At 35.9% G+C, this 27613-nt stretch overlaps 1 protein-coding gene across 2 annotated transcripts in view; it reads right to left on the bottom strand.

Annotated features, from left to right (window-relative positions):
- Positions 1-27613, bottom strand: part of LOC577575 (pleckstrin homology domain-containing family H member 1) — a 65681-nt gene that overhangs the window by 18420 nt on the left and 19648 nt on the right. For both annotated transcript variants that reach the window (XM_030999816.1, XM_777793.5), the window contains exons 3-8: positions 22091-22255; positions 6364-6447; positions 4910-4991; positions 2617-3905; positions 1791-1869; positions 1280-1374 (exon numbers count right to left, since the gene is read on the bottom strand). In XM_030999816.1, coding sequence (XP_030855676.1) covers positions 1280-1374; positions 1791-1869; positions 2617-3905; positions 4910-4991; positions 6364-6447; positions 22091-22255 — 1794 coding nt within the window. The remainder of the gene's footprint in view (positions 1-1279; positions 1375-1790; positions 1870-2616; positions 3906-4909; positions 4992-6363; positions 6448-22090; positions 22256-27613) is intronic.

Below are 27613 nucleotides of genomic sequence, written 5' to 3'. Positions count from 1 at the left end.
ACTAGTCTTAGATTACATAAATTCACTTTCACATGCTTGTTAAAGGCAAGCTCATGGTATTTAATTTGTATATTTCCTGAGCATCTGTGACATATGTGACAGTCCTTCAAACCTAATTAGTTTTAAGATGGAAGGAATGTAGCCTTAATATACAGTCAACTCAGTTCAGCTTCAAACAGGCAAGGGGATGTGGTTGTTAGTCACATCAGATATATTGTATAACATAATAACCATCTTTCATATTGTGATATCATCAGAGTTTAGGTGTTTTTGTACATTTTTTCCTGTGACATGAATTCTTGATGATGAGCCAAACTGAGAGCAAGGTTTATATGGTCTATTTTGATTTTTGTATCCTTCTATCTTTGAAATATCTACTCTATTGTGTAAGACATATATTGAATTGTTCATGAAAACGAAATAAATATGAATTTCAATCAAGCAATCCAAGACACTTTACTATTTCATAAAGTTGACCCCTTTCTATGTTACTTTTGTAAAAACAGGTTCATAGTATCACTCATATTAAAACTTCTCTGGGCTGACATATCAGAGGAAGAGAAAATTAGGATAGAAGACTCTTAAAATAACTGTATGATTATGGTACCAAGAATTTGATTGAAAGGGCAAATTTGTAATGGAACAGGTTGCAAACCACAGACTGGGGGAAAGAAAGGAGAATGGTTTGTCTAATATAGGGGGAGTGGGAGTAAAGGAAGAAGCATTGGGGGTACGTGAGAACATGGACAGGGACATGATAAGATCGTTTAGACAGGTATAGATCAACCATCAATAAAGAATGGGGTACAGACAGTGACAAGTAGAATGGAGGGGGGGGGGGGATAAAAGGTGGGTAAAAGTAAAGAGGGAGAAAGAGAAGAAAGAAGATTATAGAAAAAGACAGGAAGGGAAACCAAGAGATGAGAAACAAAGAAAAGTGGAAGAAGAGGAACAGGAAAGAAAGAGCTAAGAAAACAAATTATAAAAAGCAGAGAGAGAGGAAAAAAAAGGAAGGAGGAATGATGAATACTGGAAAAGGTAGAGTACAAAATGAAAGTATGAAATACAGAATCGTGGGGGTAAGGGCATCAGATTTTACACCATGCAGAGGAATATTTATATAAAAATATGAAAATGGGAAGGAGTGTATCAACAATAAACTGGTAATCTACATGCAGATCTTCAGGATAGGCTGCATTGCCCCTTGAAGATTACTAGTAGAATAAGAATGGATTAGAGGTGGGGGAAGCAAGGTGAAACACATAGAATGTTCTCTTACCCCTCTTAGAGTTGTGTAGACCGGAACCTCCACATCTCTGAAGAGGCTATTTGAACTTGATCCTTCTTCCACAAGACACACTGGTACAGGAGTAACTGGCAAAGTAAGATCAACATTTCTGACTTTTTACTATATATATCAATAAATATTCATGGCATATTAAGATATTTGTATAAAATCTGTAAATCAAAAGCTGTATTCTTGTTTAATGCAAATACTTTTCACATTTTATCCTATTGCAAAACTTTGATAATTAGAAAAGAAACTTTGAAATGGAGAACTGATATTTATAGTTTACAGTACATTTATTTCACTAGCACTACCTACAGGTAGTAGAAGCATGGCAATTAAACCTTAATGAATGGCCTCAGAAAACTAGGAAGGAGTGGGACATATTTGAGGAACATTACCTCACAGTCTCAAAAGACCTCACCATGAAGGAAAATATTTAGCAAAGAATCCCGAACATGCCCTCCTACTGTCATGGCAACAAACCACAAAGTCTTCTTACCTGATGAGGAATCTATGACAGGTGCGACACTAGGAGACATCTTCAGACCTTTTTCAGCCAAGGCATAAATTCTTGTTTCCTGCAGACAAGATGTTATAAAATGATTAGTTTCCTATTAAAAAGACAAATCATATCATCAGTGATTTTACCAAGTCATTAAACATCAAAACAGCAGAGAAAGTACTTGTTTCCTGAATACCACATCTCAGATAACACATGATAGAACCTCATGCTTGCGGTATGAAAAGGAAACTGTTTCTAATGGGTTATATTTATGGTATGTGTCTTGTAATATATATACAATGATATTTATCACACCACATTTCAGCAAATGTAGTTGTGGTCCTCTTAAAGCAGACCTCTTGTTACAGAATAAAGTTAGATCTCGATACGCAAGGTCACATTATGAGACATACAAGAGGTACAAGAGATGGTTGTTGTGTTGTCTCTTTTTTAATTTGATTATTCTTTTAACACCTGACCAACCAAGAACCACCCTTCTTAGTACCGTTTCACAAGCTATAACAACAGCGCAAGACCTTGCTTTGTGATATCTACCAGGTACTTTGTAGATTTCTAAATGTTATTCTTATGAAGACCAATATCTTTAATGGAAAGGTTTTCCTTACTGTGTAAACTATGCAATACCCTAATGTACTGCTTCCTCCACTGATCAATGGCTAAAATGCAAGCAATCTTTAGATTAGATGATAATGAGTAAGCTTAATTAAAAGGGAATTTGGTAATTGAAAGAAATAGGTCAGACAGCAGTACCAGGTACATAACCACTGCTCTTGTAATTGTTTCTGACATATGTGACACTAACCCACGATGGTGCTTTCCTTTCTGGTGGTGGAGGGGGTTTACCAGAGGTCACTGACCCCTCACTCCCAGCATGATTTGCAGAATCCTCCATGAACAAGGAATCATCATCAGGAGGCTCATCGTAGTCCAGATCAAAGGCTGGATCAAAAGCAGGGCTACTCTTCTCATCCCCTCCCCCCTCATACCCGCAGACATCAGGGAGTGCCTCTACAGCTTCGTTATTGTGAAGTTTGTCAAAGTGATCATGAACATTCCTGAGACTCTGATAACCTTCTTCCGATGACGGTAGCTGCGGAAGCTCAAGGATCTCCTGACTACCTTCCATCAAGACACCAGTCTGCATCTTCTTCATCTGAACTTTCTTCAAGCTCTGGTAGCTGTCATCCTGACCCGACTGCTGGCTCAGGGAACGTGTCCTCAACAACTCTGCATAGTCGCTACTGCGAGCATATCCACCCTCTAAGAAGACATCATCGTCAAATCCTTCCAAGGTGGAGTCAAATTCTAGATTATTGACAGCAGTAGAGACTGTCCTTTCAATGGTGGGAAGAGATATATCAAGGATTTCACCATTATTAAGCTCCAGGGTTGGAAAATGCTTGGGTTTGACAGAGTTCTGAAGCATCAGAGTCGTCGCACAGACAGAGTCTGCAATGAGCGAGAGTGCAGATGGAATCACTTCGTCATCGTTCCTAGATGATTTGCGACGTGGTGGCTTTGTTCTCTCTTGCGCTTTTTCCTGCGCTATCATCAGGCTCTGTGCAAGGTTTGCACCACCATCTCCACCAGGTGTGGACGGGGTTGGAGGAGGGGCAAGTGTGGCTAAGGGAATATCCGGCGACAGTCCGCCGCTCGACGTCGACAGCAAAGACATGGAGTGATCAAGGTCCGCACTGTCAATGAGATTGTCTTCCTCTGACCCTGACATTTCACTTCCTGGGGTCAGAGCTTGTCCATTGTTTGAATAAGATTCATTCCTGTTTGTCCTCCAATCTTTCTTGGCACCATCCTCTTTATGATAGGCGACAGGACCAACGGCAAAAAGAGGCTCCTCGTCAACATTGTCATAGATCTCAGAAGTCACCTCTCGTTTGTGGTGGATGTCGTTTCCATTGAGTTCTGTTTCCGTGGTGATTGCTATGAAGTGTTCTCTGATGCTAGATGAGGTGGGTCTAGCTGGGATTGAGGGAGGATCTTCTGAGAGAGTGGAATCTGGCCTAACATCCAATACATCGTCTGATTCATTAGAACGGCCCGTGGTGTCCGCATGATACTGACCATTCTCTTGATCTGGACAGGTGAAAAGAAAAGGAGAAAGCTATGATGAGACATTTTGAAATCATATCAAACATAATTATATAACATTATTTGGATAAAAATATTGTCCATAAATCTTAGCTGTTGAGGTATAAAGAGCAAACTCCACATCATAAACTAATGGCTGTGCACAAAGTAATCTAAGGTGTAGAAAACAAAATCAGGGAAGGATTAAAATTTCTTTCAAACTCTGACAATGCAAAAAAAACAACTATAAAAACCTCACAAAAAAAATTCACCACACTTTTATTGAATTTCCTGTCTGTCTCTTGTCATCTCTTTCTTTCTGTTGAATTTACCAATAATCTGATTCTTACATTAACTTTTGAGCAGTCATTTGATTATGGCTCTACAAGTAAATGATTTGTATTCCCTAAAATAGACTCAAATACCGGTACCTTAACAAATTATATTTCCTCCAAAATGTTAAAGGTAGAAATTATAAAAGTAGAAAATGTAAAAGAAGTTGAGAAATTGAGAAAATATAGAAAATCAATTCATTATGCCAGAAATACACCTGCTCTGGTGAGAGATCAATAAGAATTTCATCATGTGATTTTCATACACCTTCTCTGCACATACATATACATGACATATAGAATCTCCCTTCCTATGATAATTTGGCTAATACATAATTGAATCAGCTCACTTAATCTTCTTTGCAGTGATTTTGCAGGGGGTGGCTGCCAATCTGTCCTTCTAATGTTCATTATTAAACTAAAAAAATGTGGTGGTGCAAGTAAAAAGTTCCGTAGCATACTGTCTACTCTGGCCTTAGTGTGATTCCTTCTAGCTCCCTTATGAACTGCATAAATTAGGGTGGGGGTTATTGCATCTACAACCTTGCCCTTTTAAGTGAAAACAAATAGATACAATTACATCAAACAGATCTGATTCCTAATGATTTGGTGGAAGACAATTCAGTGACTTACATATCATTCCTTTACACTGAATAGCTGCTTAATGAGGACACTTACTTTTAAATCTGAGTTGTAGTTTCCTGATTGTCTCATTTGCATCTTCATTCAAAATAACCAATCTCTTGTTTTCTTCTTCAAGCTGAAAACAAAAAAAATATAGATATATAAAAATGGGATTACAGAAATACAAAGTAAAGATTGAAACCAACAACAGAGGAACAGGGCAAATATTTCTCTAACACTATACTTTCCCTTTTAACTATTCGGTTAGTTTCTTCCAGTCAAGAATTTAACTGAGCACTCATTTAGACTATTTAAGGAAACTTTCTTTCAATCACAGTATCAGGCACTTGCGTCAAGGGTGTTCCCATGGATGACAATTAATGAACATTTTAACAAGAACATAATCTCAAAACTTGACTTGATCTGAGAGACGTGACTGTTTGTGGGCTGTGGCCCAGAAGGGAAAAAACGTCACTACTCATTTTTTGTTCTATTCATACAAACTTTGCTCCCCCTCTCCGCAAAATAAGTAAAGGTTACATATAGTGTTGACACTTTAAGAATAGAACACTTAACAATTCAGGTAAAAAATTCTGAAAGCAAATGACATTGTTCACCTTGAATCTCATGTGCCTGATGATGGAAGCCAAATATCATGATTATAATACTAATATGGGAACCCCCTCCCTCCTATTCATGACGATCCTATTAAAGTTCATGCTGCCCCTGTAAACTTTGTTTCTAAAATGATGCCTTATTAAGCCAATTATAAAATCTCTTATGGTTCCTGTACTAAACCTATGAGAATGACAGAATTCAGTTATGAACAGATTGAATAACTATGATGACCTGGGGGCCCAGGAAATCATAATTGAGGAAATTCACTTGATCATAATAAAACACTTCCCAAATCATTAACCAAAGACCTTGAGTGGAAGTAAACCAGTCATTTTGTTTAATTACAGACATGAAAAATGAAAAATATACCACGAGCCTAGAATGCATTAGAATTGGCTCATAATATTAGTTTTGGCAACATGAATTTCCTAAAGTACAAGTATATAAGCAAACCATTTCCTGGTAATATATATTGTTAGTGTATTGTCCATGAAAGAAATTAGTAAACATTAATGCTCATTTCTACTAATTTAAAATTTTCAGAATTATTTAAGAATCATCAGAATCATTATCCAGAACTATTCAAAGAAAATTTGAAACATATAAAATATATAATTCAAACATCATAATATGCACTTGAATCAAGCTAATAATTTCTTGGACTATCATCCTATGGATATGCTTGATTAAAATGTCATCTGTTTTTTTAGCAAGAAAGACATTAACTCATTTAATTTTCCGTTCAGTTAACGCCCTTCTGGCTCTCCCTAGACAATATAATCTGTTAAGAGCCTAGATGGTGTACACTCTGTGTTAGGATACATAAGTTAACACCCTTCTGGCTCCAAACAGATAATATATATTAATGGGGGACACCAGCATTGCCTTACCTCTCCTACTGTCGATGCTACCCATTTCTTGATCTTGGTGACTTTGCTCTCAACCACAAGGCTCTCCTGGGCTCTTAGGTCTTGCTGTAAATACACATAAAAAAGAGAAGTAAAATGTGATAAACAGATTTGAAAGTTGCTTGAAATCAGATAGATATTCATAGCTTTTTTCGTAGAGGTATAGTTTTTAAGAAAATTAGTACTTCACATTTGAAATTTTGAAATCATGTAAAGATTTTAAGATTCTTCTATAGTGGGGGATTTCTCAGACTGCTCTACAACATGAAATATTTCTGATAATGTTCTTTCCATGATAATGTTCTTTCCAGATAAAAAGAGTTGATATGCTCTTCATGGACAACACTAGATACACCTAGATTACAATCCATTAGGAGTGCATTTTCCCTGAAAATAGAATCACTTTAAGAGGGGGTTGATGCCCTTTGCGTTGGTAGCCGTCCTAGAAACTTCACTGTACTTCGACATGATTCTGTAATGGCATCCTGCAACCCCCACCCCCACCACCCCCTCCCCCCCCCCCCCCAAAAAAAAAAAGAAACACAGAAAGAATGCTATATAATGAGTAGATTGCAGTAATTTTGAACATGGTTTACTAAATGTGAAACATGTTTCTGGTGTTAATTTCCTGTTGCTCATGAAAAGTCCCCTTGATTATGAAGCATAAATTCACAAGAGATTTATGTCACACTAAATTTCCTCTTTTCTTTTAAAGATATATGTATTCAAATGCCTTAACGTTGGTACATTGTCCAATTGAGATTTTTTGGGAGGTAAAAGTTTCTCAGTACATGAACATGTACCATTTGCGATTCACTTAACATAAAATGATATTCACACTGCTCAATGGTCAAGTTACAGGTATCTGAATATCATTTTGATGTGACATCAAATGAATGTGGAAATCATATTTTATCTGCATTTGAACAAATCAAAATTTATATTCCACATACTTTATAAAAAGGTGAAAGTTCAATTCAATTATAAACACTTGGAGATATTTTTTTCAAGAGCTTGTTTTCAAAGATCTTTGGCTCATTCTCGCAATTTTTCAAACTCTTCCTCCTTCGGATTCTTGCAAGGAGTCACGCACCTGGCACATTCCCAACAACACACCCACTCATTTTCCATTTTAGCTCTTTAAATACCCTCTTAATATTGCAAAAGGACAATCATCTAAAAGCAAAGAAGAGGTTTAAAGATTTTTAAGCTGTGGGGGACAATATCATTTTTATATCATGCAATTCTATCTTGAGTTATTAGAGGTTAATAAGAGAGTGTCGCACACTTTACAGTACTTAATGACTTGCTACTTCTAGGGACCACTATGCACGTGACATATTTCAAGTTTCTGATGGCACACTTCACTCAAGTAGTGTACTTAAAAGCCTGAACTTGAAAGTGATGTTACATCAATTAAGCAAGCTTAATCAAAGTAAACAAATGTTGAAAGTTTGATTGGAATTTGCTCAGTTGTTAAATGTAAGAAAGTGTTTCATTTTTCAATAACAAATATTGCACAAATAAGTGATAACAGTTAAACTTGAAGGATTGAGCACATAATTTTCTGAAAATGTATTAATCTGAACAGGGTCTGCAGTTTCCCTTTAAAACCATGTGTTACTTGACTTGGCCTCGAAGGACCCTTCACATTGATCAACTCTCTGAGATATGAAACTGGCAGGGATCCAGCACACTTACACGCAACAGGGCAAAAACATCATCAAAAACTGATTAATACTCTTACACACTTCCCGCTCCCAGCAAAGAAATAATAAAAAGTGTACATATAGGAAAGAACTTATTACAAGATACATGGAGTTACATGAATTTCATGCATTTTTTTAAAATAGATGATTAATGACTACATCATCTCCCCCCTTCCCCATCTCTCTTTCAAGTATAATCCCTCCCCAATCACTATGAAAAGTTTAACATCAGAAGATAACATTTTCTGCACTAATTTATAATCTTCATTTTTTTCTCCTTTATACATGACAACATGATTTCTGGAGAAAAAAATATTTCTTTTTAACTTTTAAACAGTATTCTAAGGGCAAAAAGAGGTAAAGACAATGTCAATTAAATTCAGAATGGAGTATAAAATCTATACTCCATAAGATTGCACAGATTCTCATCACATTAATTTACATGTACAATATTATTGATAAACTAGCCCCCCCCCCCCCCCCCCCCCCTCCCCTCCCCGATAAGAACAGGTAAGATGCATGAGTGATCCTTCTTTATCTTGGAAAACAGCATAACATTTTTAAAACTGTGGGAAAATATCGTTGTTTACTCCATAGACACAAAAACTCTAGTATAAATAGCAATACAGAAATTGGTATATGCTATGAAGTGTGATAACTGATAAAAATGGTTCAATGATTGTCTAAGCATTTATTTCCATTCAGTGAGGACCTGGGCATGTGTGCTAAAGTGCATGTCCACTGGAGGGAAACGTGTGTACTACAAATTAATTAATTGCTTTTATCCTGTATATTGAAAAGGAATTTGGTTCTTACAAACCAAGCTCTTGAAAGCCATCAGGCATAAAAGCAAAATTTGATCATAAACTATATTTCTCTGAGGTTGGATCAGTATATGATAATAATATCCAATTATTTTACTATCTATGATCACATCAAAGATAGTCAGATATAATTGTTTGGTCCATTCATTTTATGGATATGATCGCATGTAATAAAACACCCACACTATCATTCTATTCAGAGAATAATGCACTAGTGAGCCTAAATAACTTGTTAGAAGTTCAGCCACCTATGCAGAAATAGATGAATAAATATATACCATATAAACCATCTTCCCCCAAATGTCAAATTTTGTCTCAAAAGATAGACCAAAGTCAAAGACAGAGACAATAAACAAGCTTTGCTCCTGGAATTAACATTCATATATATTCACTGAATCTTATCACCAGAACAACACCCTTCCCTTCTCTGTCTTTCTTGCATTATCTCTCACACCTATTCTACCCACATGATGTAGATTTATTTCTCAGCACACCTTATCTAAATTCTACATCCTACTCCCGTCTCCCATACTATGGAAATATGAATATCATCACATTCCCAATTCTCATGTTAACAGCACTCGTCTGGTACCTCGTTCATACTTGTCTCCAGGCAAATGTCACCTGTTTTATGTTGGCGTTATTCTTCCTGTGGGCATGGGAGGATTTGATTCTCTTTTACATCAGGTGAAATTTTCTGTTAGCACTAACCTTTACATGTCATTCACAGTCCTATATCAGTTCAATATTTGAATTTAAAGAGGATTTGCCTGACAGCCCCCAAATATCATATGTACTTGATATATTTTATCTAATTATCAGCTCTTTTCTACTCCCCTATACCTTCCCTTACTCCTCCACCTTCTCTGCCTCCTCATTCACTCAATATCTCACCTCTTCAAAATAAAAGTTTCATTGTTTAAAGGAGTCCATTCACCAACAAATATATTGTGCTGTATTACATATATGCTGTATATTTACTAAAAACTATATTAAAAATATTACCTTCAATTATAATTTATAGACAGAGATATTGCAAGTAAACGTACCAAAAAATTACAAAAATAAAATGTGAGTTGTGAGTAATACACACATGCACAAAGTTAAACTCCAAGTTAACTTCTTTGCAGGCCTTCAAATGAAATAACGCTATAATCCTGTATAACCATCTGAATGGCTTTGATTCTTATAGCCCTTTAGGGTTAACAGTTGTGTGTTTTCTGAAGATACCACAAAGTAATGAGATTCAGTATGCTCATCCTTTTCTCTCTTATTTGTTTCTTTTATAAATCCTTGAATGTCCATTTACACATGCTAATGACATAACAAATTTGCAAATGACGTTCTTTTGCATTTGCCCATTTCGTGTGAAGAGTCCCTCATCACTTCGACTCTTTCATCTAGGGCCCCTGTTTTTATTCATTTCTGCTCAATTTCAGAAAGGGAAATACCCTACTGATACAAGCACATCAAAATTAACCACAAATGACAAAGGAAACTATAATATGACACTGAAATGGTCACCTGCAGAGAGAGGGTCAAAAGAAAAAAAAGAGGTTGACCACAAAATAAAAATCTTATCACTAAATTTGGTTAGCCTTTGGAACAGCTTGACACTACTGTGAGTCATTAAAACCTGTCAAATATAAATAATGACAGGTTGGATCCTGCTAGGAAAATGATAACTAAGGATTTAAAGATGACACAAATGTTGATGAAAAGTACTAAAAGCATCCTAAAATGGGGCCCTGCGAGTTCACAACTTCAGTCAAGTGAGGCTCTCAGAGGGCTGGTATGGTTTATTATCCATTGTATAAATCCTTATGGTTTCTAAAGATGGGTGATATCATTATTGTCATCTTAATAATCTTTTATATTACTCATCATTTATCCATTATAATCTTGCTTCCGTTAGGTCATATTCGATCACAAGTCCGTATAGATTAGTCTATCCAAACCAGAATCTGTATCTCTTACATTCCACGAAAACAAAAAAGAGCTGGGTCAAGTAATTTGAACGCAACTCCAGTTGAGTATTGGATCAATTTATAAAACGGTAAAATTTGGGAGAAGTAATCCAATTACAGGGGCATGCTTCAACCAACAGATAAAATTATCTCAATTTCTCTGAGGAAATCCTCGCAAACCACAAATTATGAAGAGCGAACAGGAGCTGGGCCCATCACAACCGAGAGCTATATGAGAGCAGACAGGAGCAATGATAGTTACTCATCAGAAGGGATTACATGTATTCACACCTTCGTCGTCATCGACGTCCTTCAAACTTCACTGTGATAAGTGTGATTATGACCAGGATACACAAAAACTTTTTGAAGCATTTGCAATCATTTATGAATTCTATATTTAGACATCTTTACATAGCAAAACTTAGATGAGGATGGGTTTGGTTATAAAGCTTGTACGATATGGCTAGTTGGAGAGAGCAGTAAAGAGGGATTTTCAACATACATGCTTGTTTCTTTTCTTACATTGCTGTCATAATTTATCAGCAGACAAAAGAGAAATTTTGATTATCATGTCTTATCTAAACACAATTTCACTTTAAATATCAAAATTGTCTAAATGAACATATGTAGCTAGTACAAATACAAGAGCTATTGTATGATCATGACAATACTATACAGGGCCGTAACCCAGTTGAGCAAATTGCACAGGATCTTTTATCTGTGCAGCATGTGAAGAATATATGAAAAATTTAATTTGAAGAAGTCAAGACAGCTGTCATATTCAATCTTGAGACACGTCTCAATATGAAAGCCAAAGATTAGGTTCTGATAATGAATATCTGTATAACTTTACAAATCATTCTCCAATGAAAGACATCCCCAATCATATGTTATCTTTCAGTAGCACGCTAAATTTCCAATATCTCTGAGAACACTATCACACCTATATTATGAACCTAAGGGAAATGTGGGATCAAACTCTAAATGATTATAGCACTAAACCAACGAAATAGCTTAAAGGTAATACCAAGTTTGGGTATAGGGTCATGAAGCATATGCGATCCTACAATATTCAATGATCGTTGTCGCAGTTAAAATCAAGTCTAAAGTGATGAAATTGTAAATAAGAAACTTGTTATGTTGTATAGCTCCCTCTGAACGTCAAGATATTAATTTAGCTATAAAACAATGTTTCTTGACTAAAATTGACCGATTGACTATTCCCGTTTGGAAATTATATATCACAACTACATATTTTGAGATTTTCATGGTCGCAGCTACCATTGGTTGGCCGTAGGCGCTATTTGAAATTTATCAAAATTTACAAGGAGCACCGGTAAATTTTGATATTCAATTTTTCTTGAAAGCAGAAGTGTTTTAGGGGCTAAATTTTCTAGTGCTTCAAATACATCCACAGGGCATCCAAATATATCAAAATTGTAAAGAATCACTACCGTATCCAGCCAATTTTCAAAATTTCCCAAAACTTTGTATTATCTTTAAAGTTCACAGCGACAGTAACTTTTTGTCAGGTGTGAACACACCTCAGTGATCGACGGAATACACCCCTGTCACATGAGTCATGGCAAGCTATGATTGGCATCAGCAGACTGGTAACACTTCCCCGACTCATATATCCCATAGAGCCTAAACAAACCAATCCCTAGACTGGGATCCCTGGCTCCCATCATCATCATCATATCATGTAACTCATTGTCTAAACCTCTCTCCACACTAAACAATGTGAGGGGATATGTTCTTGGCCGGCAGACCGACTGCTTAACGCACTTCAAAGAGTAATACGATCCTTCGAAACACCTAACATGTCTTCTTAAAGATCCACAAAGTTCTCATTGCAAGATGAAATGCGTATAATGCAGATATCAACCAAGGTTTCCTACAATGTGTCCTAGATGAATAATCAGAACACAAAACAGTACCATAGAGTTACAAAAGATGAGTCACTTGGTACTTTCAAAGGTGGGTTCTCTATCTGACCAAGAAACTTCTCTACGTCTTGATTTGTGAAGATGATCTCCTTGAAGACGATATGGTGTGAATACACCTCACCAGGAGTATGGGTACACCAGTCTCTAGGGGTGTTCAGGGAAGAAGAAGATGTGGGCCACATCCCAGGGGAAATAATTGGGGATTTACAGACATAAACTTGTTATGCTTATGGATATCATAGTCTGCTTAGAGTCAGAAGGAAGTTCATTTATATGCTGTAACACAATTGTAACATCCTTCTGGCTCTCAACAGACAGTAGCACACATCAGTCTGCTAGCCTTTCAGTTTCAGATGGTTGGGGTTACCAACAATTGTTTGTGCCTTTGCTGATGGAATTGGAAATAATAATTTGACAGCATAACTATACATCTCTCAAGGGTTCTTTGAAACAGCAGTTCCTCTGTTTCCATATTCCATTGTTATCATATCCTGATAAATTCTACATTATGTGAAACTTGGCTTTCTTTCAAGAGATCCAAAGATTCAAATGATTTAACATCTCATGCAAAAGATAATACAATGAATTTGCAATGTTATTTACTGAAAAAAGGCACAAAAAAGAGGAACTAAATAGAGTCGGAGCTTGTTGAAGTATACATAGAAAATAAATAAGTTAAGAAATATGTTACATGGCTTCCTGATTGTAAATTTGAAGGTTTGTGTGCATAGTGCCCCCATCAAAATATGGAAAATTGCACTGTATCAAAGTTATCATGCCCTGTTGTAAAAATCTGTTCATCTTCAACGAAAATTGAAATACAAAGAAAGTGATGATTGGCGGAAAGGAGGGGCTTTGATGAGTCATCTGCTGGCTATTTTCAATTCTTAGTCTTACATACCCATCCATTTTAGGTGTGATCCTCAAGGTTTCACATCTTGTCTGTTGGGAGCCAGAAGGGCGATAACTCAAATATAATTTAACACAGAGTTTACACCCTTCTGGCTCTGAACAGATGATCTCTACTCTGTGGCTCTGTAACATGTTGAAATACTTATCAAATTAGTCATTCTGTTACATCTTTTGTTTGCTGCTGCTGCTGCTGAATTTTGTTACTGTCCCTCCACTCCCCCCCCCCCCACACACAAATCTTATGTGCCTTTCCCCTGTCTTATCATAGATTCTGTTCTGTATCAAATTGCATTTTCAGACTGATAGTTTCAATCTTTCCTTAACAAGAATAATGTCCCCATGAACTTTGTTCGATAAGATCCGACTATTATCTTGTAAAATATGAATCTATTTTACTCATCAAAACAAGTCTAATTGATTTATGTAAAATGATCTATGATAACTCATAACCTCACTCTCAATAACAACCTGTATCTCTGGGGAAGGCTGTCAGGGAAAACATAAAAATTTGATTAAAGGTAGTAATTTGCGCAACTTACATTGTGAGGGAGAAGGGATGGGGTCTGGGCTTCTTTTTTGCTTAGCAACCACATTCTCATCTGTTTAATGGGCTTATTTATTCTCTGCAACAACACACTTTTGTCCCGACCCATTTTTCTACAATTTTTACACACAATTTTAACACTTTTAATAACTGATCCAAAGGTCTATACCTAAATCTTTCTGCTTTTAATAGCTTAAAAGTAATTTTTTTGTGAGAGGTATAATAGTTCATGAATCATGGCTTAAAAGGAATGTATATGCCTGCAAATTTCTCTATTGCTAAGCCTGTTTCTTGTTTATTTCTCTGCCTCTCTTGGAGCCACATGTAGGATGAAGTGGAGGTGGGGGGGGGGGGGGGGTTGGGGGGATATTCACCCTTTTCTTCCTACGGCTACTTCCCTTCACTCATGATGTAGGTGGTCAGAGTAGTTTAGTTGTGATGAGCAGTCCTGTCTGCCTCTGAGTGAAAGCGAAAGCTACGAGGCACCATCAAAACCAGGCTCCCTACTTCAATTACTGCCTCCAGTTTATTTACTCTTGTCTAATGACTGAGCTGTAGTGCATTTATCAATAAATTCTTCAGAGCTAGCTCCATTTGAGATGAGTGATGATTTGACAGGGAAATCATCTTCTTTCTATCACCATCTATTTACAAAGAATATTTTGAAAGAACCGAGAGTCAGCCCCCCTTCGCCCATTAGCGAAATATGCTTTTGCCCTCTCCAAGGTCAATAAGTATAAAAAGTCATTCTAAACTATTTTAAGACCACATAAAATAGCAATATACCAGAATTAGTTCTCAATAATAACTGTCGGCGAAGTTTTGAAACCAATAACTAACAGGGCCTAAGCAAACATTCTTTACTCAACAGAATTGCTCCACTCTTAAACTTTTTTTTTAAAGGTAGGCCTACATGTGTACCATGCCTATTCATACTTTGACATCGGGGGGGGGGGGGGGGGGGGGGCTATTGAGTGAAATTTTGGGCCCTGTGTTTCCATGTAATTTTTGACTTGACCTCCAAGTTACATACAGTCCTCCACCCTAGAATTATAAAAGTAATGGCACAATCCAATCCAATCCAATAGATATTTGTTATAGCGCCTTTTCCTTGCGGTTAACAAAGCGCTGCACACACCGCTCCACAATCTTTGGGCCACTTCTATTTCTTTATTTTTTTTAATGGTATTCATTACATTGGCATATCAAAGGAACCAAATAATCAAGCCAACAAAGAATTCCATGTTTTTTAAGTTAGCATTGACAAGAGTAGCTACATGTGTATGTATAGGTTACAATTAATTTCCATAAATTATATATCCTGGTTTAAAAAAAGAATCATTAGGCCTTGATGGGGACACCTACAAGCGTTAACCTTGACACAGAATGTTTGTAAGCAGCCATCATTGGCTGACAGCAGACATTCCAGACTGCCTCCTTGGAAACCTGTGAGATGTTACTGAAAATAGCCTATACTAATTAGATTGCTACTCCATCCATCAAGGCTTCTGCCCTCATACATCATTGCAGGATGACATTACTCCAATGAATATTCCAATGAACACTCCCAGTCTCCTAGACGTAGACAATTTCATGCCTGCACAAGGCCCTGCTGAGAAGCTGTTTTCTGCCTCTCAGTGAATGACACCATCTTGTACCAAGTCTGCAGCTGATAGAAAAATCCCCCTGTTTTGATTTCCTACAAAATAAAGGATTTATACTACTTACTCCACACTTAAAGTCAGTTTTGTTAGGTATCAACCTACTCTAGACTTGGTTTGAACCATGTCTCTGGTATGACACACCTAAATTCATCTGTCCATAACTACTTGGAGATGGTGGGAGACCATTTTCATTGGGAGCAGGGAAACTCACTCCGGTTGCACCAAGGAGCTATTTTGCCTAATAACTGCTTGGTTTTCGATATGCACTGTCTGTTAATGCATTTTGAATGGTAGTAGCATTCTCTTCTTCAATTATTTATTAAATTGTGCATATGACAGGGTGATAAGTATGAGTCTCTGACCTCCAGTGAAGTTGATGAGAGTACGGTCTGATCACCTTGATATTGTTTGGTCTCATAAAAATGGAACAAACCTGACCAGGGAGTAGTTTGCCTGTAGCATTGATGTAATAATTTATCTTTTTAGTATGGAAATCTTCAAGGCAAATTCTCCAATTGAGAACATTTTCACAATTTAACATTTCTTAAAAAATGAATGCTGAACTTTAAGCCGTCAATCACAATCAGTAACATGGGATTAGCAATGAGATGAAAAACAGGAAGAATTATGACGGATTTGCCTTCAGATATGTTTTCATTAATCTTTTTCATCCATTTACAAAAAACAGTCTGGACGATAACAGGATACTCCTATTGCAAGTACATTAGTGCAATGCCGTTAACAATATGTGCAAAGAAGTGGGTTAAAGTCATATTCACACTCCCCCATATTTCCTGTAAAAAATGATAAAGACATGATTTAATTTATGATGAAGAATTATTCTTCTTGAATACTGAAATTCAAATACATGCTTGTACTGATTTTGTTTTTTTTGTTTATATTTCTGATAAGTTAGAATAAAGACACTTTGCATATAACCTGTTGACTGCCAAAAGGGCGTTCACTCTCATAAAAGTCATAGTGTTTTAACAAAGCGTTAGCAACCTTTCAGCTCTCAGAGAGCACTATGAGCAAATACTTTTTTGGATCTGATAGTAACGCACATTTATTCTGTTTTCTAAAATCTTGATAATGTCCATAAAAAAGTTACAAGAACTCATTGATTATCTATTTCAAAACTTTTCCAATCACCTGTAAAATGACCACTCCCTAATAGTTTGGTTCATTGCTGATTATAGTAACCTTATATCCATGAGCTCACTGAAGTGACTTTATTTACAAACAGCTCAAATGAGTACAATGCAATTTTCTCCTTAAAATAGCTTGATAATCATCATGTCATCTCATAATCTACTACCGATTCATGCAAGATTATCCAGATTTTAATGTGGTTTTAGCTTCAATGTACTTTATGATGCCTCGTCAAGATTGCGTTCCAATTCGATCTCGTTGGTGCACATTCAAAACAAAATAGAAATGACTCAAGGTCAGGGTCAACATACAGTCAACTGATGAAATCTCTCAACTAGAGATTAACTTCTGCAACATTACAGTATTAATAACCTCTATCAATGACAATGAAGTCATTCAGCTAAAATCTACTACTAAACAATTGATGTGAGGAAAATTTTGGTATGAAAACAAAACCTGATATGCATATATTATAATGGGTTATCTGATGAAAAATAAACCAGAGTCCATAATATTAAAGAGTGAATAAACCAGTCTAGAGTGAATACCATGTGATCCCATGCAAGTTGAAACCACAGATCAACTACTGCAACATTTTTAGACGGAAACATGGATGAAATCCTATACGATGAAAGACAAACCGCAGATCAACTAATGTTACTCGCACATTTTCAAAGTGCATGACCTGCTCTGAAGTTGTAGCCTGCGCCCTGCTTTTGTTCAATGTAACTGTAGCGTATAAAATTCTGCTCAAATGTGACTACATCATGTTCTTCTCTAATAGTATGGAGCTCTAGACAAAATTTCCTTCTATTTTCAGCTTATCAGTTTATCTACAATCTAAACGAGACTCTCTTTCATTGTAAAACAAGTCTTTATCCCATTAGGGAGATGGGAGCTGGCATGATGCAAAAAAAGCACCCCAAATACACAAGTTCCCTTATACATTGCAATATCAGACTATTTCAGACATATTGCACTTCCGAACTCCACCTCTTCATTCAATCAATTACAGCATCAATCTAAAATTTTGCCAGCAATCTTGGAAAGGATATAATGATTGAGAAACAGCTGGAGCAGTATTTGATATGGATCTAGCAAATTGTACGGAAGTAATAATCTCTACTGATATGCAATCGGTGTCATGTTTTGTGAATTGGATATAATGCCTGATGAAATTAGTTTTTTCCTGAAGAAAAGTCAATGCTTTGAAAGACAAAATTCATGTTAATTTATAGGAAAATCCTTTTATTTCCTTTGTTGCACTCAATATAAATATAGGGGATCTGGGCAATTTTGCCCACACCCCTATAGCCTGAGATATTACTAAAATTGCCTCTGTCAGCCTCTTAGTATCTTCTTTCTCAGCTTTGACTTTGTGACATGTACTTTTCTGTGTCGGGATGATTCTGCAGCCCAAAAATTCTACAGAGAAAAGATAACTTTTAGTGTTGATCATAATTTGTTGCATACTTGAACCAAAATTCTGTTGCTAACAATAAAATATATCTATACAACCAGCTCACATGTGCATGTGAGTTGTTTTAATCAATGCTCTAAAAGGAACCAGGATTCAGTAGACAATGGGTTAAAATATTTCTTCCTTCAAGCACTTGGGAGTATTCTCTTGGGGTTTGTTTTGAAAGGGGGTAAAACAGAGTATGCAGAGTTCCCACCAGCCATTCAAGCAAATTTAGCAGTCTTTTAAAAGTATTGTTAAGACCTCAACAGGAGCCCCTAAGAGCTCTGCAGAGCCTATCCTGCAATCTATCCTGGGTCCACGCACTGGCTTACTGCCCATTCTCTCTCTTTCTCTTTCTTTATTCCATGTCACGACTATCCTTCTTCAAACTTCCTGTATGAAACCTGTCATTAGTTCTGCTACCCTCTTGGCACGGTCTTCTCATAGCTCAAGAAAGGCCTTCATCACGTTTAGTGATGGGACTAAGTAATTAATTGATGTCAGTTCACAGAAAATCACAGAAACTTAAGTTTGCCTCTTTTCTCAAAATAAAACTCCCTGGGTCTTACAAAATCCATATGAAAGAATGACAGTCTTTAATATGGTAAGCTTAAGTTCACATAATGTGCAGGCAAAAACCAACAGCTATGTTTAGGTAATGAAAACTGGTATAAAATAGAAAGGCAGAAGGGGTTCATTTATATGAGATTGAGGTTTTTTAAAGTAACCATTTTTTAATATTTTTGATGATGCTGCAAAATAACAATGAATCAATGGATTACTCAGACAAATGTTCCTTCTGTGAATACTGTATCTATTTACAGCTAGACACCACGATGATCATACAATCATTTAAATATTTAAGTCATATGACTTTGACTTTGACTTAGAAAGTCATGATAGCTTGGAGGCAGAATTCATAATGATCATCAACTAGATTACAGACTTAATTCACCCAGAACCTGCATTTAACATTTAAGTGGCCAGTAATTATATTTAATGCGAGGTACTTTATGAACTCTGGGCTGCAGGTACATTCAGTCATATTCATATCAGATACAAAAATACCCTTTTTCCATTGAGGATTGTTGTCAACCAAATTATATTAGTGTCAAATCGGTTTAGTGATGGGCCCTCAAAATTCTAACTTCACATCTGCTTATCGTAAGATACTACTTTTTGGCAAATTTTTTTCATAAACTGCATGTATATAACACATACTACTTCTATCGCAGGAAGACTAGTGTTATATTGGTTTGTGATGAGCCCTCAAAATTATATTTGTATATACATGTATATGTCATTCATCACACACCTATTTCCACATCTCATGAAGACTTTGACCCCTTATACACTTATTTTCCATCCTCTTTAATCCTAGTATCCATTGTACAGTACAAAGAATGTATTCCCACTTTTCTTTACCTTTTTTTATATTCTTTTTTTTCATTAAAGAAAATCCTGTAGGAATTTATCACCAAATATGATTGAATAAAATGATAACCAAATAATATGATGCCTTCACTGTTTGAATAGTGCCATGAACTGATCAGACATTATTGTTCTTTGGTTAAAGACCCATTTCTTTTATTCATTTTCACTTTTTCATATTCTACCAGAATATCATCAAAACCTTATGCACCTATAATATACGGCGACCCACTGCCATCCATCTACCAGTATTACTGAAATGGAATAAACACTAATGAAGCATTATCACCCTGCCCACAATAAAGGACCCTATTCTTTAACGATGCAATAAAACTATATTACCGCACACAGCAGCTGTGTGAGCAAGGTGCAACAATCTACAGTTCGAGTTTTCAACACGTTCTTTATTCGTTCTCCCTCGCAAGGCAAACAGTAAACAAGCACCACCTCTGGCTTTCCAATCACGAAACGAAAACCGCCCCCTCCAACGAGAAAAACAGTCCGTTCCCTAAAATGTCTGGCTTATGTTCAAAACCACCCAGATAAGATTCCCATACCTACGAAGCAATAATGGGGACTTTTTTTCCCCTGCCAGTCCAACACATGCAGTTCAATTTGTGGGCCAGTATCTGCCATGGGTCTGCCAGAAGTATTTTTTTGATCTGCGTTTTAAAGGTAAAGACCAGAATTGGAAATGCCCCAATTTCAAAAAATTAAATGGAAGCTCTTATTACCAATCATGTAAAAGAATATGTTTTGAATAATACATGATGATAAAAAATTTGCCGGGAAACCGCCTACTAATTGATATATTTGGTAAATTAGTTTATCTATTGGTGTGTGAGAGATAAAAACGCACGTGTCGTGCACGTGTGCGTAGTCCCATATACATCTTTTTGAGTACAGTGCTTGTAACTTTATGAAGACTGGGCCAAATTTCTTATCATTTTGATTTTGATGATTCCAGAACCTTGCAGTACATCTATGCTAGATGATCAACCTTTTCTGATCGATTTCACAACGATTCTTTCACAATGCAATCGCATGACCATAACTGGTCTTTACCTTTAAGCATGTTGTTTACGGGTTCTTGCTAAGCCTGGATAAGGCATTAATTCAATTGGTAGTTTAAATGGATGAGGGAGTCAAGTTGATTGCCAGCTTCAGTACATGAATGTAAATGACTCGCAATGTTATCTGAATATGTTTCCCAAAGTAGCAAGGCTATCAACATTCGTACCACATTGTAGCAAATGATACAATCTATAATTGCAAAATGTGCACTTTGAGGGAGGAGCTACATCTGGTAACTTATTCTGGTAAGTAGGCTTTTATATCAATCATATTAAAATGGAGAGGAAAAGAAAGAAGAGAGAGAAAAAAAAGAAAAAAAATAATAAGATCAGAAAGACAAATATCAGAGCAGTGGAAAAACCACAGAGGAAAGTACACAGGGGTCATATGCCGCCAATCTAAATACCAAAAAATTAAAAATTAAAAATTAAAATGAAAGAGGGAAAGGGATGGAGAGACATGACATGAAACTGATATGAGCCCCTCCGACACCCAAAGAATCCCCCCTTCCATATGTTACAGACCTTTCAATGAATGTTATCTAGGTGACATATTCAAATGTACCCTTATGACGTCAATCAATGCATTTCATATTCTCCAGAGAGGGGTACTAGGAGAATGGATGGATAGAAACCGTATATCCTAGAGATATTAAGTTTTTTATTAACCCCTTGAATACATCCCTGAGATGACTCACACTGGGCTCTTTGGAAAATGCATGTTATTTCAAACTTGAATTTAATATGTATTCCATGGGTTTCTTGATAGGAATATTTTTTGAATAAGACAACAATTGAATGCTTTTTGCTTATTTCTGAAAATACAGGATCTAGGAAAGTTCTGTTCAAAACAAACTGTTACACTCACACAAAATCGTCAGAATTTTTTTCTTCTTCAAATCACGACAAGAATTTAATATCTTTTCTCTCTCACTGAAAAGACCAACTTTGAGAAAGTTCACTCACACAAAACACTTGTGCTTTTGGGGGGTAATGAATGAATACGTCAACACTTTCCATACCTGTTCACGAAGTTGTTGTTCTAGATGCTGAATAACATCTTCCTTTTCTCGGCATAGTCCCTCCAGTGTAATAATACGTTTGTTAGATGCTTGCTTTTGTTCCTGACTTCCCTGCTTACTTTCAGATTTGGTCAGGGCTTCTAGCTTCTTCGTCAGTTCTTCAACCTATAATAAAATATAAATTTAAAAGTGAACATGTTCAGAGAGATGAGAGAATATTATGCTGTTCATTTGACCAATACAATATTAAACTCAATATTTGGCTGTTAAACAATTGATCAGATTTAAGCACTCAATACATAATTTAATTTCATCTGTTCTAACAAACCACAAGTCTGACAGACACATTGTACTGAGCAAATTTTCTTCCCTAAGGAGAAGTTAAACATTGTAGTATGCTTGGGTAGTCATATTTTTGTGTATAAAATGAAAATTGACATTTATTTTTTGTTTGTTTTTTGAACATCATCAATCAAGTATTGTCATATAAAATCTTCTCAAGCATGTTTTGATAATTTCCTTCTTGAATTTTGCTGTGCTACTATGGTCTGTGATTCTTTGGTTTAATCAATGTAGGACCAGAATCAATGTTTCTACAAGATATTTAAAAACCTTGAATTGATTTAAACTAAAACTGCATTCTTTCTTTCCCATTCCCTTTACACTACAGCTAAAAAAAATAAAAATCTGCCAGATTGGAGATGTTTAATACATTAAAATGGTTTAATTTTTAAAAAAATTTTATTTACCTTAATTCATCCCATGGCAAGTTTTGGAAATGTTGTGGTAATGCCCTCTACCCATTCTCCCTCAAACCACAATTAAACTAGTCAATAAGGTATACAAGGACAATTAGTGGTTGTGTCACATGTAGACCATTGGGTCAAGTGCTTGAAAACTAGATCTATGTCATTGAAGTTTGTAGATGACACGCAGGGAAGGCATGTATGATGCAAGTCGGTCAACACTATGTTAAATTTAGTTGTACCAATGTGGGGTCAATAAACCCCCCCCCCCCAAAAAAAAAAAAAAAAAAAAAAAAATCAACAGCAAAAAAAAATCAATATTTTTAAGGTAAAAGGTGTGAGGGTTGCATTTTAACTAGAGCTATCAAACTCAGATAAGCTCAAATATTTGAAGCATTACAACTTATTGACAAATATTATTTGATTGTGGCTACTTTTCTTTACAGTACTGTGGCTTTTTAAAAGCGCTACAAGGGCACATTACCTTCAGCCTCTGTCTATTTTATTACTTTACACATGTGTAAATATAGTGCATTACGTGACTACATTATTATATACATCCCACATGTCAGCAGTAGCTACATTTATACCTGTCTCCATCTACTTTTCCTTTCTCCGGTACAACAATAACTGGAGTATCAATTACATACATGTAGCACATATGAGTACACATGATTACAACATTTTCACTCCCCTATGATCAGATCGCCAAAGGGAAATTGGCGTACCAGCGATCTTAACGCCGATAGCTAAGTCATGTGTTCCTGCAGGATGTCATGTCTTAGCAACACTGATTCGACTTCTTAATGAATGATCTCTTCAAAAGCCCAGCGATTTAGAAGCTACCTGGAGAAATTCATCCTGTGAATTTCCAAATACAGCTGCTTGTGCGGGTGAGATTTCAATTAGGTCAATGTATTGGGTACTTCAGAAAAATGAATGCACATCTGCATGAAAGCGAGGTCATTCGATTGCGCTGGTGCATAATGAAAATTGCCGAGCCAGTAAATATACTGAGGTTGGGAAAGAAAATATTGGCTTATGAACATGTAAAGGCATGATGAATATATGAACTATCATTAAATAGACTCTTACCAAGGATTCAAATAAATGGGTTTCACTTGATAAAACTTATGCCCCAAATTCACACCCAAAAGTGTGATTTTATTGTATATATCTTTTTATGAATAATATTTTCCTATTCCCTACCAGCACATCAACCACTATCTGTACCATGGATGCAATTAAAACTAAGTCAACTGTTCATTCGGCTAAACAATGTGGAACATAGATGATTCATACATGTACTTCATTGTCTTATATTTCAATTGTTTGTATATTCTGCAGCATCATGAAATTATGGCAGGCCTAACAGTTTTTTATACTGGATATAGTCAGTTGATGAAAACCACTTCTACAAGGAAATTTCCTCTGAAGTGGGGCAATGCATAGTTACAATGTACATGTACTTTGTAATACAAATAGTACTCTCTCTCTCTCTCTCTCTCTCTCTTTCTCTCTCTCTCTTTCTTTCTCAAAACTAAAATTTGGAAATACATATATGAGAATTATTTCATGGGAATGAAAGAATACTTAATCTCATTTAAACATTTCAAAAATGATAGGCTTCCTAAATACATGGTAGTTTAACTCCAAATTTAAAGTTCACCCTTTAAACAAAAAAAACAGGTCCTGAACCTATGATGTATGGTTCGTGTCCATTTATGGAAATGGACATGAACATATATGCAATTTATGCTCATTTCAAAGAGCTGACAAACAAGTCTACTTCAATTCATCTCCAACTTGAGAAGATTCCATTATGGGAACCAGGCTCCAAGGAGATTACCCGTCTCACTACATCTCAATCTACTCAAGATCCCTAATTTGTTGACATTCTACATTTCTGAGATTCTTGCAATTTGGAGGACATCTGATCTCATGCTTGTTGTAGCCCTTTCTGGTGCCAGTGTACATGATTCTTAATGACCTCATGGGTCAAAGGTCAAGATATATGAAATGGGGTGACCGTTATGCCTGGAGGGTGGTGAAATGATAGATGGGCATCCACCGTACTGAAAATAATATATTTGGTGTTTGATAGAAATGAGGTAACAGGGGCAATCCCTAGTAGTGTAGTTAGTGTCTCAGGGATACCCTTCTGCTCGACTTACATCAAATACATATTCACATATCCTACATAATTCACAACTCAGCGTTATTCTTTACACATACACAAACTACAAACATGTATTCTACAGGATAACACTATGGAAGGGTGATTACACATAGTACTCTCTCTGCCTTGCATAGAACAGTCCCAATTAACCAACTGGTGACAAGTCCTGGTAATTCAAGGTTTGAAGATGACAGAGAAAATGAGTGCAAATTGATCCTGTCATCTATGGGAGGCAGCATATGTGTCTTTGCACCCCATACATTCTAATTGCATTGAATCCTTGAATGCAATCTTTCAACAATATAAACAAGAGTCCTGTACCTTATAAGAGTTCAAGGAAATATGTGCTAACTGATTCTAATCATTTTGCTCATGTGACAATATGCCATAGGAGAAGACCATGTGATGAACTGAATTATCAGATCATTGTAAATTTCACATATCTTTGCATAATATACATAGGCTACAAGTAGCTAGTACAACTTTAAATCTACACTTGTTTAAACATGATAAGTATCAATGCTTCATGTCTACTGCGAATATACTACTGTATGTTCATTTTAATCATTTTTTAAAGAAGAACAGACAATTACAATATGAATGAAGAGACTAGAATTAATGTATCTTTTCAAAATCAATTTTCATCAGGAGTATAAATGTGACGTCATACAAATAATCATCCACCTTGAAACTGCTGCATGTCTGCTGAAGGTGAACAACGTACAATGTATACTGATGAACAGTTGTTTTGGCCATGACGTGACAGACAAATAATCAATTCAATTACAGTTAATTGGATAGAACTACCAGATAATAAGGCTCGTAAAAGCACAATATAAACAGGTTTACATGAACTACATTCATCACAATGATGAAGCCTTATAGAATGACAGGAGCAGAGGGATTTACATCAATACATTTATATTCATTAACTGTATTGGAGCCATTTATTTTGACATGTTTTAAAACACATCTTTGTGTGGGTCTGCAGTACATTAATAAGATACTTGTAGGATGTGACCATTATTTCAGTCAATGAAACCTTTCATAGATTTAAAAAAAAAGGGATTAAAAAAAGAGTAAGGAGAAAACCGAAACAAATTAACGTAATTTATAAACCAGTTCTTTATAGCCACTTATATCAAAATATTTACCCTTATACATGCAAACCTACATGTACATGTATGTAAGAATATGCTATGAAGTGTTACAATTTTCTATTGATTAATTATCAAGCTAACAGATCCAACTGCAGTGTCAACTGCAGCCATGTGTAAAAACAAAAATGTTTCAGGAATTTTAAATTCAAAACAGTGTAAGCCCTCCGCCAAACGGAATATGTGGGACTAGCACAAACAAATCGTAGGTCCATATGTCATGGCGACGAGCCTTCGAATCTTAATGCACTCAGCAGACAAGCATTGATTACCATTGCCTTACTCAAATTACTTTCTTGGAGGGGCTATGAATGGGGGAAACGGTTGGCTTCTCATACTACACCACAGACAGGCCGACATGTACGTGTTGCATCTATGCAGGGCCAAGGAGATCTATGACTTCATGTTCCATTTTCACAGATATGATGAATGCTATAATCATCATCGTCATTTAATACCGGTACATTCATATCTTTTTCATCATTAAGTTGAATGTAACTACATTTATTAGACTATATTTTCTATCGGCGCCATTGCCACATGACTCATAGGAAAACTGTCAATTTTTATACCACTTACTAATTTACTCTTTTGAATCAATATATCTCTAAATGACATGCATGCAGTGTAAAACTGGCACAATATTTTCATCATATCATACCAGACAATCTATTTGTGTGTTAACCATTGAAGAATGTTTACAGCCGTACTGTACCAAATGCATACATGTGTATATAGGTCTAGTGACTCAAATACATACATGAAGGTATGATACTATTGATTTTTACATCGCATCACAACAATCATATTTTGATGAGAAATATGACGAGCAATGAAACAGTATTTTTGGAAATGAATTATGAAACTCATATAGGATCTGGCTACAGATGTGATGGGAAATTATTAAATATGACCAGGATGTCGTTTGAAATCTCAAAATTCCAAGGGTACCGTAAAGCGTTATGTGACTGAAATGAAATTTATGAGAGCAATTCGGGAGGAAGCCTGCATCGCTAGAGCTCAAGCGATCAATCTCGTTTTGACCTTCCGTAAAATAGATGAATATTGCACATCACAAGTATTTTGTGTTTATATATGTCTGCCGAAACTAATGCCCTAGCTGATCCTACTGGCCCATCCTTGCTTGATCAGATTAAATTTAATCCTGATGTAAATTACGGAAGCACTACTTCATATGTATGCCGAAAAATGAGATTAAAGTTAATCCTGATACACAAAATCATGGGCTAGTTTGCAAATTGCTTCATCAATTCAAAATCAAACCACATTTCTATTAGTTTTGTAAAAATTGTAAAATACAGCTTGACATTTTTCAAATGATTTCATACCCACATATCTCAAAGTCACTGACATCAGGACTAACCTTATTTCATTTCTGAAAGCATTCTTATTCTCTCATCATAGATTAACATTCAATTTT

Source organism: Strongylocentrotus purpuratus, unplaced genomic scaffold (assembly GCF_000002235.5).
Source record: "Strongylocentrotus purpuratus isolate Spur 01 unplaced genomic scaffold, Spur_5.0 spur5_scaffold_5, whole genome shotgun sequence".
In the NCBI taxonomy this organism is placed as follows: Eukaryota; Metazoa; Echinodermata; class Echinoidea; order Camarodonta; family Strongylocentrotidae; genus Strongylocentrotus; species Strongylocentrotus purpuratus.
This window is presented reverse-complemented; position numbering and strand designations above follow the sequence as displayed.